The sequence below is a fragment of the Thermothelomyces heterothallicus genome, assembly GCF_042370625.1.
Source record: "Thermothelomyces heterothallicus CBS 202.75 unplaced genomic scaffold P884_scaffold_40, whole genome shotgun sequence".
Taxonomy (NCBI): domain Eukaryota; kingdom Fungi; phylum Ascomycota; class Sordariomycetes; order Sordariales; family Chaetomiaceae; genus Thermothelomyces; species Thermothelomyces heterothallicus.
In genome coordinates this window covers 119,498-132,535 of record NW_027192601.1, presented here as the reverse complement: position 1 = coordinate 132,535, position 13,038 = coordinate 119,498, and the positions used below count along the sequence as shown (strand labels likewise).

General features: G+C 59.1%; 5 protein-coding genes across 5 annotated transcripts in view; 3 read left to right on the top strand and 2 right to left on the bottom strand.

Annotated features, from left to right (window-relative positions):
• Positions 1-495: 495 nt before the first annotated feature.
• P884DRAFT_295201 (uncharacterized protein) lies at positions 496-2,237 on the bottom strand (the record flags this gene model as incomplete). The annotated part of the gene is made up of 2 exons (XM_069444320.1): positions 683-2,237; positions 496-611 (listed from the first exon to the last, which is right to left on the bottom strand). The coding sequence occupies exons 1-2, from the start codon at positions 2,058-2,060 to the stop codon at positions 496-498; spliced, it is 1,494 nt and encodes a 497-aa protein (XP_069293550.1). The 5' UTR covers positions 2,061-2,237.
• Positions 2,238-2,947: 710 nt separating this feature from the next.
• Positions 2,948-3,187, top strand: P884DRAFT_212186 (uncharacterized protein; the record flags this gene model as incomplete). Its single annotated transcript, XM_069439134.1, has 1 exon — positions 2,948-3,187. The coding sequence occupies one exon, from the start codon at positions 2,948-2,950 to the stop codon at positions 3,185-3,187; it is 240 nt and encodes a 79-aa protein (XP_069293549.1).
• Positions 3,188-3,264: 77 nt separating this feature from the next.
• On the top strand, positions 3,265-5,182 carry P884DRAFT_303543 (uncharacterized protein; the record flags this gene model as incomplete). The annotated part of the gene is made up of 2 exons (XM_069445044.1): positions 3,265-3,741; positions 3,809-5,182. 2 exons carry the CDS (start codon positions 3,265-3,267, stop codon positions 5,180-5,182), a joined length of 1,851 nt encoding a protein of 616 aa, XP_069293548.1.
• A 1,248-nt stretch (positions 5,183-6,430) lies between these two features.
• Positions 6,431-7,975, top strand: P884DRAFT_100235 (TLC domain-containing protein). Its single transcript, XM_069437017.1, has 3 exons — positions 6,431-7,001; positions 7,085-7,717; positions 7,786-7,975. Exons 1-2 carry the CDS (start codon positions 6,519-6,521, stop codon positions 7,688-7,690), a joined length of 1,089 nt encoding a protein of 362 aa, XP_069293547.1. The 5' UTR covers positions 6,431-6,518; the 3' UTR covers positions 7,691-7,717; positions 7,786-7,975.
• Positions 7,976-9,413: 1,438 nt separating this feature from the next.
• The window catches only part of P884DRAFT_281092 (uncharacterized protein), a gene marked incomplete at both ends in the record, with an annotated part of 4,566 nt that continues 941 nt past the window's right edge, over positions 9,414-13,038 (bottom strand). Inside the window, 3 exons of the mRNA XM_069443499.1 lie at positions 9,414-9,439; positions 9,508-11,406; positions 11,521-12,982. Coding sequence (XP_069293546.1) covers positions 9,414-9,439; positions 9,508-11,406; positions 11,521-12,982 — 3,387 coding nt within the window. The remainder of the gene's footprint in view (positions 9,440-9,507; positions 11,407-11,520; positions 12,983-13,038) is intronic.

Below are 13,038 nucleotides of genomic sequence, written 5' to 3'. Positions count from 1 at the left end.
GCTCGATAGCACTCCTTCCTGAAAGTTGTGTTGGTCTTGCTGCGTACTCCTAACAGGTAGGTACCGTACCGGGTATGGTGTCGCGTACCTTCCGGAATTACCTTATCCGTATGTGCACAGGTCCGAACACTAACCTATAGTTGGTACTACGGAGTAGGTATATCCATGTATGCAGTTAAACATGCTGCGAGCCGCAAGCAATGCCCCGTTTCGGGCATCATGTTCTCGCTCCGCTCGTGCTCAACACTCCCGTGTCAATTCAAATAATATCAAGCTGTTTAACGAAAAACGTCGGGTTCCTGCCCTGCTGCTTTCCCCAACGTCACTTTTATTCAACGCACAGCCAGACAACCAAAATCTTCTAGAGCCGGATTGAACTTTGATGCTTTGACTTTAAATCCGAGATAATAACAGACTACATTCGCGATGTGCACTGCATGCTCACCGTTCCTTGCGAGTATCCCTCGCGCCTCGGACTTTTTCCCCTACGCCTTTCTATTCCTCTCCCGTTCTTTGTATGAGGTTGGAACCGCGCGAAGTCGACTTCCCTAGCCACTCTTCCGACTGCCATTGAGTCTGGCTGTCTGGCTGTACCGAGTTTGTTCCTCTTTCTGTTTCTGGTCCGCGTCATTCCATGATGCTTAAATGGATACCGATGGCAAGGCCGATAACCCAAACAAACCCAGCACCACCCCTGCCAGGTCTCCGAACGAATGCATGAGGATGCCAAGCACCCAGAGCCACAGTCCTTGCACTCTGGGTTTCTTCTCGATCTCTTCTCCTCCCTTCTCGTTCCACTTCTCCTGGCAATCAGATTCCGAGACGGCCGGGCTGCTATTTTCTCTCCCATCCTGACTGGTCACCGCTGTGTCAACCAGCGTCACCGAGCTCAGAGATTCCGCGCCATCCTCCGCATCGGTTTCGGCAGCCCCAACTGGCGCCAGGGACGGAGGGCGGAGCCGATGAGAAGGGCGCTGGGCGAAGCCGGCGTGCGCCCTTCTCAGCTCCTCTAGCATCGGCTCAATGCCTAGTGCCTCCCTAGCTGCAGCGTCCGTGAGAGGTCGAGATTCCGGCCACGACTCTGAGCTCGAGCGGTCTGCTTGCCCCATTCGTGGGTTGCTTGGTCGTGTCTGGACTTGTCCGGTCAGGGGAACCGAGCTCGCGATGGCAGGGCGATAGGTCGCACCCAATGCGCTGGGGATCTCGACCGGAACTCTGGACATGTTTGCATATTCCATCGCTTCATGCAGGTCCTGCGCAATTCTGTCCAGCCGAAGGGGACACGAGTATCCCTCTGCCCACTCGATCTTGGTCACTATCTCCTCGTCCTTGCCACCCCTCTCCCCAAACTTAAGCCGGCTCTTGAGCTGATCCGAACGCTTGGCAAGTTTACCGCTAACTTGAACCGTCATGTAGAACCTCGTCGCGTTGTGCTCGAGAGCAAAGGCTGTGTGGAACATGTTCCTGTGCGTCGGCTGCCACTCGAGCGAGTTCTCCTTTAGCTCCCAGCGCAGGCGGTTGTACCAGAAGCTGTCCTTGGTCGACGAGATGTAGCCAGAGAAATCCCACCTCGTCCTCGTCTGCACGATCCTCTCCTTGTCGAGCCCCAAGCCGCCCGCACCATACCCCAGGACCTGCACCTCGGGCGTGCCGTTCTTGACCCTCTTGGTCTGCACCAACACCTCTGGACCTCGGATGCATTTGGGACCGTAGTGGTCCGTGAACTTGACCGGACAAGCAGAGCGGGACTGGATCCGGGCCTCCTCGCCGTCGTCCTCGGTGAGCGTCACTATGACAGTGGCTGCTTCGAGCCGGCAGTCGGTGGGTTGGCTGAAGTCCAGGTCCAGGTAGATGATGCCGGCCGGGTTTTTGGGCTCGCCGATGACACCCCATTGGGACTTGGTGAACAAAAACCGGCAGTCGACCTCGACCTTGCCAATGGTCCCACGCCCAGCTCGCATATGGGTAGAGGCTATGTTGTCGAACCGCTTGTAGTCACATCGCCCATACTTGCCTCGCACTTTGGACAACAAAGCAGGCCGGGTCGGCTGTCCTTCCATTGCCGTCTGCAACCGTACTACGCTTTTGCACCTTCAAGGGCGAGCTCGAGCTCGATGTGTGCGCGATCACTCTTGGTCGGTCAGACTCAGGCAGCCCGGGCCGGCCCAGCCCAGATATCGTGCCACAGATGGGGCGGGGATTCCGGCCACGAGATCGATTTGTTGAGCAAGCGAGGCTGAGAATACCCCGCTGGATGCTGCACGTTATGGTCGCACCAGCACTGCCCCCATTGGCGGTTGGCAGTCGCCAACCGCCTCCTCCTGCGGACTTTATTCGCCGGCGTGGCCGTGGCTGCATGAGATTCGGCGGAACTCGACAGAAGAGCGCCTCGGCGGGACTCTCGCAATGGGGCCTCCGATGGGAGCTGCGCCAACGCGCGTACAGCCAGCCCAACTCCAGTTCTTAGCGGTGTGTGACTGTTTGAGCAAGGAAGTCCGCTCGTATGGCGGTCCTCTCAAACCACAAAGACTTGACCACGGATATGCTGCAGCGTGTCGGCCGCCGTCTCGCGTAGTGAAGATAACTACGATCCGTCTAGTCCGTCTTATCCTCGGGAGGGAGACGAGGTCAAGATCCATCGTTATCGCCACATTGGCCGGAGACGTCAATCAACAACAGAACGGCGTCGAGTTCAGCGAGCCTTGGACGGCTTAGACAAATCTCGCAAATCTGTCCGGCCCGATGGCCTCTATTTGGATAAGTGAAATACCAAGGGGCCAGGACGCTCCGGAGCCCATCGACCGGCAGAGGGATTCACTGCCGCATGGTCATTTGCCAAACAGCCGCTCTGCTTTGACGGACTCTCTGAGGCCTCCGGGACACCGACCGCGGCCGAATTTCTGGGACCAGCTCCAGGATTTCACGCCGGGCTCGGGCGAACACGAACATGACGCAGAGAGGTCGCTCGTCTCGACACGAAGGCCATGGGCTCCAAACACAGAGCAACAACGCTATCCCAATCATCCCGGCGGACTCAATGACCAAGAACCACAAGCCACAAGCCCTGACGTCGCTGCAGAACCTAATAATGATCCTGTTAGTCGTCTTTCTGAGCATGTGGGCAATTCTCACTCTGAACATAGCACCGCGGCAGCACAGAGGCGTGGCTTTCGGGTCCGGCCGCTGAGCAGAGACCGTCCAAGAGGGTTGAGAGGGGAGGAGCGTGGGGGAAATGGTCTAACGGACCCAGAGGTCCCCGACCGAATGCCTGATGCTGCTGTTACTACTACCACCCGGGTTGATCTTGTTTACGATCCCTCGCAGGCGAGCAAGGACATGTCGGTCCGTCTCGTGTTGGACGTTGAGGAAGACTGGGAGCACGAGCTCGAGGAGTTTTGCCGTCTGAAAAGGCTCGGTCTGATCAAAGAGGCGAGGGAGCACTTTTGGTCCAGACTCGGGCATGTCAGCACCATACCCTACATCCGGGTGCAGTATGCCGAGATGCTCCAGTCTTGCGGTGACTTCAAGAGTCTTCAGTGTCTTGACTTTCTTCCCGAGTTTCCTCCCGATCCGTGGGGAGAAACGACGGAGGACCGCAACCGGGGAAAACTAGTCGCCAACCATACCCTGTTGGATTTCCTGTCCCAACGGCCGATTTCCAATTACGTTACTGCTGCATGGTCATTTGTCCGCCAGACGCTGAAAGCTCTCGCCAGTGAGTTGGCGGTTGGTTCGACAGAGGTGTGTTACGAAGAATTCGCGTGTGTCCCGTCCCGGCCTCGACCTAACTTGTCCCCCGTTCACCCAGATCCAACTGATTGTACTGTGCCTCCGCGTCTTGGGCTACTTGAAGACCTGCACGAGCGAGGCCATCACGGGACCAGTTCGCGTCTACGCGAAGCATTTGTTCGACTGGCGTCGGCTGTATAACGACCTCGTTGGCGAGAGCTGCGTTTGGGATTTCAAGGACCTCTTCCTCGCTAGCGTGTCGGTCTTTGGCTGGCCCGAGACGGTAGAGCAGTTCTTCGGTACCACCCACCTACCCCTAGCGCTGGATACTATCATCAAGGACTGGAACGGTGAACCTCTTGACGAAGCATCTATGATGGGCCTTCTCGACCTGTTCACTTCACCGGTCCTCCAGAGTCACGGCATCGAAGTGAAGGCGCGGAACACGCTGCTAATGCATTACGCAAAGGCGCTGGCGGATTCTGTAGAACAAAACAAGCCGGGACTGATGAAGACCAGACCCTTCATCCAATGGCTGCTGGCCAAAACCGTACACGAATTGGAAGCGCCCCCGGAGCGGCCGGACGGCGTGCGTATGGAGCACTTTGGCGGACTGCAACTGAACCAAGGCGCCGGTATCCATCTACCGATATACGTCCCCGCCAGGCACAGCAGAAAGCCCGACTGGGACATGTTCTTCTTTCGGTCTACACCCGCTCAGCGACGCGTTGTCGAGGTCGCCATCAGAACGGCGGAGCAGATCGGAGACTACGCCCTGCAAGCCGAGGCCATGAAGCTGCTCATCCTCCAGTCTCAGGACCCCAGGCACTTGATGAGTGCTCTGGCAAGCCTGCAACTAGAGACGCAGGGCGATAAGGAAGGCTATCTCTCGACACGTCTGTCGATGTATCTGGTGGCCACAGACCTGAGCGCGGAAGCGGACCTCTTGAGAGACCTCGAACGGCCCTGCCAGAGGGGGAGCATGCTCTTCTTTGAGCAGTGCGAGAACGCATCGCTGACCTGGGCTTGGGTTATGATCCGGATCCTGCTCGCGTCGTCGATCAACGGGGATGCGGATTCGGACACCACGACCGGCAGCAGCGAAGAGCCCTCGCCGTTCCTTGCTCGCCAGCTTAGCCTGGACGGAACTAGACTGGCCCCTTACATCGCCGAGTTCGGCCGCGCCGAGCTCGGTATCGACATTTCGCCGCCGATGGAGCCGCTCTCTCTAGACGATCGGGTCGAGGAACGCGATTACTCAGACGACCAGCAGATCGCGGCGCTCCGTCGCCGTTTCACCCGCGGAGCCTCTGAAGCGCGGGAAGCGTCTCCTCTGGCCGATCCCTGGCTGTACTACACCGGTCAAGAGTCGGATCCGTTGGCACACGGCATCACGCCGTCTGTCCGAGTCAACGGCTGGCCGAGCACATGGTACGAAGACGCACAGCACTAGGAACAGGATAGGAACAGGACAAGACCGGGCGACGAGATCATCCAGAGACGACAGACGCCAAGAGAAGATGGCGACCAACCCCGCCGAAACCACCGTCAGACAGGGGGTATGGTGACGATTCCACTGCCGCGGTCATCAATATGGTTGTCGTTTCGAAGCCTAGGCGTCGTGCACCGCAGGTCACTATCGGTACTGAATTGGTGAGGAGAGGGGCGTAGGGGCTGAGGGGATGAGTGGGTAGAGAGCTTCGACCACTGAAGGTGCGGGCAACGGGGGATTAAACGAGACTCGAAAGGTTGCTGAGCATGGGTATTTGAGAGTCTGGTTATTTGGACGTGACAGTCAAGCAAGCAGGGCTCTCCGAGCAGCGCTTCGAGATGATACCATGTATAGAACTCGCCATTCCGATTTGTTCTCTCGGAACGGAGTGTGATGTTCTTCCTGGTTAATTTTCGTTCTCGTAGTAGTATTCAATACGCATGCTACGATTGTTTTCGGTAACACTCCTCAGGCGAGTTTATACTCTTCATGTCGCGTTCTATACGTAGGAAGCACGGATAAAGTGTACGGATTAATCCGTACACGATAAGCATTGCCTAGCCTGGCAATGTTTCTCGATGTCGACCTCCCATAAATGGAACCCGGGAGGCAGGTTGTCGGCAAGTGGAGTCGAGGCGCGGTCTTGTTGGGAATTGATCACGCCTGAAGTTGCATGTGACAGCGTTCAGCTCATAGTTATCTTGGCCCACGCGCTGGCGGCCGCTGGCTGACCCCCGGGACCGGGCCCTGGGCCCGCGAGCTCTCAGTGGCTGGCCCACCTGATAGGGCGGCCTCGGCAGGCGCCCAGAGCTCTCCGTTCCCAACAAAATCGCGTCCTCCACCAAAGAAACCTGGATGGAAGCCTCCGCCCTGCAGTCTGCGTCCCTGCGCATGGGCGCACGAATGACGAGGCCGCACATGGCGCAGTGACCGACCCGGAAGCACCAGGACCAGCGGTTCTTTGTGTGCTTTTGACGGCGTCAGCTGCCCTGGGGGAATTCGCGGAGCGCTGTGCCTCGCGGCTCTCTGGACCTTTCACATCCATCTGCTGCTGCTGCTGCTGCCGCTGCCGCTGCTGCCGCTGCCGCTGCTGCCGCTGCCGGGGTGCCTGGGCCCAGTGACCCGCCGCATCATCAGGCTTGATCAGTTTCTCCCTGACCCGCCGCCTCGTTCATCAAAACAATTTCGTCGATTTACAAGAGACACCGTCCGGTTCTCACTGCCCACTGCCCACTGCCCACTGCCCACTGCCCACTGCCCTCTCGCCGGCTTAGATCAACACACTCCCGGCACCAAGATGCGCGACCCCTTCCCGATTCCGCCGATTCCGGCTCTGAGCAGGGCCGTCGAGCCCCTGGCCGAACGCTTGAGCATGCCGACGCTCCCGATCCACATCCACGAGGTCGTCGGCGCCGCCCTGTTCTACACCCTGATCCAGGTTGTCGTCTCGCCCGTGCTGTCCGCCCGACTCTTCCCAAAGTACTACCCGGTCCACAACCGCACCAAGAAGGCCAACTGGGACACCCACGTCGTCTCGCTCGTCCAGAGCTTGCTGATCAATGGTCTGGCGCTGTGGGTTATCTTCGCCGACGAGGAGCGCAAGAACATGGACTTTGAGCAACGCATCTGGGGCTACACGGGCGCTTGCGGCTTGATCCAGGCCCTGGCGGCCGGCTATTTCGTCTGGGACTTGGGCATCACGCTCCTGAATCTGGACATCTTTGGGCTCGGCCTGCTGGCCCACGCCATCAGCGCCCTGACCGTGTACACATTCGGCTTCGTAAGCCTTTCTTCCCACCCTCTCGCCCAACCGGTCGACTGGTTTCGCCGATCACGCTAACAACCCGGTTTTCTTTTTCCCAGCGCCCTTACCTGAACTACTACTCCCCCATTTTCATCCTCTACGAGCTCTCGACCCCCTTCCTCAACATCCACTGGTTCTTTGACAAGCTCAATATGACGGGCTCCAAGCCTCAGCTCTACAACGGCATCGCCCTGCTCACCACCTTCTTCCTCTGCCGCCTGGTCTGGGGTACCTATCAGTCCGCCGTCGTCTACGTCGACATGTGGTACTCTCTCACCCGCGTGCCTTCGCCGGAATATATCGCCGCCGCATTCGCCGACCCGCTGACGGCCTCCGACCCGGACGCGAACCCCATGTTCTTTTCCCCCGACCCCCAGCCCGTGCCTGTCTGGCTGACCGCCCTCTACCTGGCCAGCAACCTCGTGCTGAATGCTCTGAACTGGTACTGGTTCGTCAAGATGATAGCCGCCGTGCGCAAGCGCTTTGAGCCGCCCAAGCCGGGCAAGAAGGAGCCGCTGCCGGCCGAGCCGGTACCCGCGTCGGCTAAGGCGTCAGCCGTGGATCGCAAGGACGGCGTGACCGCGCGGCACCGCCGGACACCCTCGATTGCCATCGAGGACGTCGTTCCGGATACCGAGGAGCTTAGGGAGGGTACGATTCAGTGAGCCGTCCCTGGAGCATAAGTGTGAGGTGTAAGCTGCCGCTGTCATAGACGTGGATCTTCGGATCGCTAAAGGAGTCTGGGGGGCCGGGGGAAGAGGGTCACAACAGGTGGGTGTAAATCAAACGGCAGAGCATGGCACGGCCATGATTGAGCCGGATTTGACCGGATCGGATCGGTTCCGTGGGACGTCAACTCCCTCTTTGCTCTCCCAAACGGAATGTCGCGTGGAGCCATGATCTTCTGTGTGTGGGTGGACGTTGTGAGGAGTCAGGTGTTTGCCGAGTTTATCAAGGGTATAGACGTTTTCAATATCAGGCCAAATCCACCTCCGCTTGGTCCGTCTCTGTCAGCTCAGAGAGAAAACAAACATAGGTAAGCGAGATGGGGGAGGGGAAAGGAGGAAATCTCAAGCTCCTACTAGTCGGAGTCGCGCCATCTCGTGATCGTTGTATCCCCATGATAACATAACCTGCCGCACCCCTCTGAGACTCATACCAAGTAGCATGACACCTGATCTTCCCAACTACGACTGCGGCACTTGGGACGGAACGGTGTCCCATTATTGTACTCTCCGAGAAGTGGGGTTCGGGTACCTACCTACCTACCTACCTACCTACCTACCTACCTACCTACCTACCTACCTTATGCCTCGTCCATTGTCTGCGACGAGATCAGGACCGGCGAGGTGTGGGTCGCCAGGAGAGGGAACACCAAGATGGCTCTTGGGCGCAATGGGCATGTGTGTGTATCTGCGTGAGACAAGGGAGCAGTGAATCGGAAAAGCAGTCCTCACAACCCGAGTCTCCCGATTTGTGTGCAATATGACTATATTATAAGTAGCTGGCTTAGGTAGAGGAATAGGGCCGATATGTAGGCACGGAAACAGCAAGTGAGTTGCTGATGTCCGGCTAGTAGGTAGGTAGGTAAGTACTCAGGTAGGGAAATAGGTAGGTAGGTAGGTAGGTAGGTAGTTAAAGTAGCTAGGGGAACGGTAGACGAAGCCAAAGACCTTGTCTGCGTCTGAAAAACCAGAGGAAAACAAGACAAAGAACAGGAAACACAAGGCGAAGAAAAGAAAAGAGAAAAGAAAAAGAGGGGACATGGATATGCCTGCTTCCCAGAACCAACAGACAACGCACCTCCACCTTGCGTGCTCTCTCTCTCTCTCTCCCTCTCTCTCTCTCTGTCCTTCCCACCCCTCCTCCCCTCACTCCCTCTCTTCTCCTCCCCTCCACTCTCGACTCCGAGTCTCTCCCGGACTGGGTTGGGCCTCATCCCATTCTCTCTACCCAAGGTCGATTCCTCCTCTCTCGCCCTTCGGCGCAAGCTAACACGATTGCTTCATTGCGATCTGAACCACCAGACGGACCCGAGAGAGGTGGCGAGTCTCCTCTCCATGCTACGTAGCCAGTTTTCATCTTGGCTCGCCATCCCCTACCCGCTTTGTAGAGACGTCGATTGTGAAACCTCAGGCGACTTGCTACCCCCCACTCATTTGAGCCGATTTCCGAGACGCCGCTGTGAGCGTGCAATGACGAAGTGATGCTGCGCTCTCCCCAAGATCCGCAGGGCTCTTCGGCAAACCCTGTTTTTCCAGTCCGGAGAAGCGATTGCCGCTGTTCTTGACTGATTGGCTGGCTCAGGGTTAAGAAGAAGAAAAAAAAATAATCCCTGAAAGAGGCCCATCCCAAGTTGCTGCCAACTTGAGCACGTTGACCAGCCGATCAGAAACCAAACGGATTATCCGGCGCTACAAATATCGTTAGTCAATGGCCCCGTAAGATCTACCATGGATTGTTAACAGGATGGTCCACTTACTAGCAGCAGCCAGATTGGCTCTCCTCCCCGTCGGCTGCGGCGCCAACTTCTTCTGCCCTTCGTTGATGCCAAACTTAACCGGCGGTGGCGGGCCCGTCTTCTGCGGCACGAGCGGCTGCGCAGGCGGCTGCAGCCCTCCAGCTTGCTGCTGCTGCTGCTGCTGCTGCTGCTGCTGCTGCTGGGGTTGCATTCCCATTCCTACACCAACATTGCCCATGCCCATGCCCATGCCCATGCCCATGCCCATTGCCGTGCGCTGCGGCTCAAGTGGCGGCGGCAACCCAGTCATTTGCGGCTGCAACTGCTGTGGCTGCTGGTGCTGAGGGAAACCGGCGCCCATGAATCCCGTAGGTTGGACCTGCATGGGTATAGGCTGCGGCTGCATCCCGGCCAGCCCGGTGGGCTGTGGCTGCAGAACTCCCATGCCCGTAGGTTGCGGCATGAATGGGCCCTGCTGCATCGGGAACCCAGCCTGTTGCGGTTGCTGCTGCATGCCGGTCATCATGGGGATCTGTTGTTGTGGTTGTTGTTGTTGCTGCTGCTGCTGCTGCTGCATGGCCTGGGCAAACTGCTGCTGCTGCCGGAGGTCGTTGAGGCTCTGGCCAGGTGGCGCGACCTGGCCTGCTGCCGAGGACAGATAGCCCGTCATCTGGGGCTGCAGAGGTGGCGGGGCAAACGCGCTGGGTTGGGCAGTCTGGGGCGCCGAGAGTGGGCGTGCGGGAGGAGGCGGCATCAGGCCACCTTGGCCTTGGGTGTACTGCGGCGCCATCGGTCGTTGGCGGGCGAGGTTCTGTGGTAGCTGCTGGGCGAATTGCGCCGGTTGCTGGCCGTTCACGGCGGGTGGCTGCATGCCCGCAAAGAAGCCCGGGGTGGCGCCAGTAGGCTGAGGGACCTGCGCGGGAGCTGGGGCCGGGGCCGAAGCCGGGGCCGAGATCGTGGCGGGCGGCAGGCTCAGGGCGGGTGGAGGGGCCGAGACTGGGGGCTGGACCTTCTCTGGGGTTAGAGGTTGGGTCAGCAGCGACAGCTCCTGCATCGAACCCGTGAGTTTGGCCGTGCTCGGGGCCGGAGCAGGAGCCGAGGTAGCAGCGGGCGCGGCAGTGGAGGCCGGGGGAGCGGACGTCTGCTGAGGGGCCGGATCTGGCGTCTTGGACGGCTTTACATCCCATGCGTCATCGTCAAACCCGCTGGCAGGTGTAGCAGCGCCCGGGGACGTCGACGTCGTGGCGGGAGACGTTGCCTTGGCTTCATCCTTCTTCTTGTCGAGAGATAGGGCATTCGGGTCGATCGTGTTGTTGGTCTCGACCGGAGGAGCTGGCCGGCCTTTCCTGGTATTGTTGCGTAAGGCACCTCCAGGACCGGAGAACAGGCCGCCGCTCCCTTCCTCATCCCCCGCCGCCTTCTTCCCGCGACAATACTTGGCGTCGAGGTACCGCATCACCTTGATGACGTCACCCTCGCGGAACCCCAGATTCCGGAGCACGGAGGCGTCAACGTCGGGCAAGACGCTCTCGTCCATCGACTCCCTGATGAAAGCTTGCGAGTACCGCTCGCAAAGCCCCGGCTGGACCTCGCAATTCAGGAAGAACTGGAACCAGTCGTAGTCTGGCTTCTTGGGCTCGATAGTCGCGCCGACCTTGGGAGGAGACCGACGCGAGCCCTCGCCTCCATTTGCCCGCTTTTTGAGATCGGACAGCGGCTTGTCTTCGTCGAGGGAGATTCCGGTGATCCGCTCGACATACTCCAGGTCTTCAAGCGACATCTTGGAGATGGGCACGGCAATCCGGACACCGTTGAGCTTGTGGAGGTTGAGCTTGCCATCCTTCACGCCCAGGAACTGGGCCTCGACGGTGAAAGACTTGGAGCGGTCTGTCCACGTGCGGATTTTGGTAGGATCGGGTTCTGCAGGGAAATCAGCAAGGCGTTCCTGAGCAGCCAAACAACAACAACAACAACAACAACAACAAAAAAAAAAAAAAAAAAAAAAAAAAAAAAAAAAAACCGGGTCAGACTTACTCGACCTGCCGTTGGACCGGGAGGAACCCGAGGCCTCGGCGCGGCCGTTCTCGTGTCTGCTCCGCTGTTGCGCCTCGGTGTTACTCTTTCTGGCCGACAGACTACTACTCCGATCGGGCAAAGGCAATCCGGGGCCTACCTCAGATCTCGCCCTTTCCCTCTCCTTTTGTTCTTCCCGCTGGCTAGCCTTGATGGCCTCCTTATACAGGCGCTCCTCCTCCAGCCGATTCTGCTCGACGGTCGACTTGCCCGCGTTGATGCCCGTAGTGGTCGTGACGGTCGACGCCGGCGTGTCGAGGATCCCCGTGACCTCGATGTAGCTGCTCGGCACGACGCCCTCCCGCTGGTTCTTGACGCGGCGCACCATCCACCACTCGTCGCTCTTGGTGTCGTCCAGGATGATGACCTCGTCCCCGATGGCGACGGTGACCTCGTCGTCGCCCTGCGCCATGAAGTCGTACAGGACCACGCCCTTCTTCTGCTGTATCCCCTTGGGCCCGGTGGCAGCCATGATCACCTCTCGCAGACCCTCGGCGCGAACGGCGCCGGCCATTTCGCCGAGCATGGCGACAATCTCCTCGGCGGTGTCCTTTGCGCCCGCGTGAAAGTCGATGCTCTTGCTCGGCTTGACCAGCTCCATGAATACGTGCTTCCCCTCGCGCGAATAGTGCGTCATGCGATCGGCGGTCCATTCCTGCGTGGGCCCGTCCTCGGCGTATTCGGGGGCGATCATGATTATGCCAGTCCGCAAGTTGAGGCCTAGGGTGGTCGGCATCTTCTTCTTCTTTCCCATGATAGACACCATCTCGTTAATGTTGTACATGTGAAAGTCACCTGGCGTCAGGGGCGCTGTCCGGGGGGTGCGCGGGATGTCAAGGTCATTCCGGCTGCCGTGATCCTTGCGGCTACGTTGTTCCGCCGGCGGGGACGGGCGTGGAGATTCCGTCGAGAGGTGAGAGTCGCCGCGCGGCCGTGCAGGAAGCGGCGGGGATTTCACGCTGTCGGATTCCTCATCGGCGTCCCTGTCACGGGGCTGAAGTTCGAGGGGAGCGGGGGGAGGGTGGGCTGCGTTCGCGCGAGCAGCCATCATACCAGCGATCATGGTGGCCGGGTTGGGGGCGGCGGCCGTGGCATGCGAGCTCGGTTCTTCCGAGGGGGCTTGGTTCCTCGCCGGAAGGGGGGGGCTCTGCACATCATCGCTCGGCGTTCGCGCAGGAAGCGGAGGCGGGGCAGGGGCAGGGGCAGGGGCAGATGCTTCCGGCTCTTCCTCCTTGGTCTCTGGAGCCCCTATCTCGATGTAGTTGGCAGGGACGAAGCCATAGTCGTCGTCGTGGCCCACTAGGACCCAGTCCGGGTCTGACGTGTCAAAGACGACGAGTTCCGCATCCTCGGGAAACGACAGCTCCTCGTCGGTCTGTCTCGTATATTCGTAGAGGGCGCGGGCTTTCCCTTGGGGTTGGGCCTGATGGGCACAAAGAACCAGACAATGTCAGCATGATGGCCTCCTTCCCTTCCGAA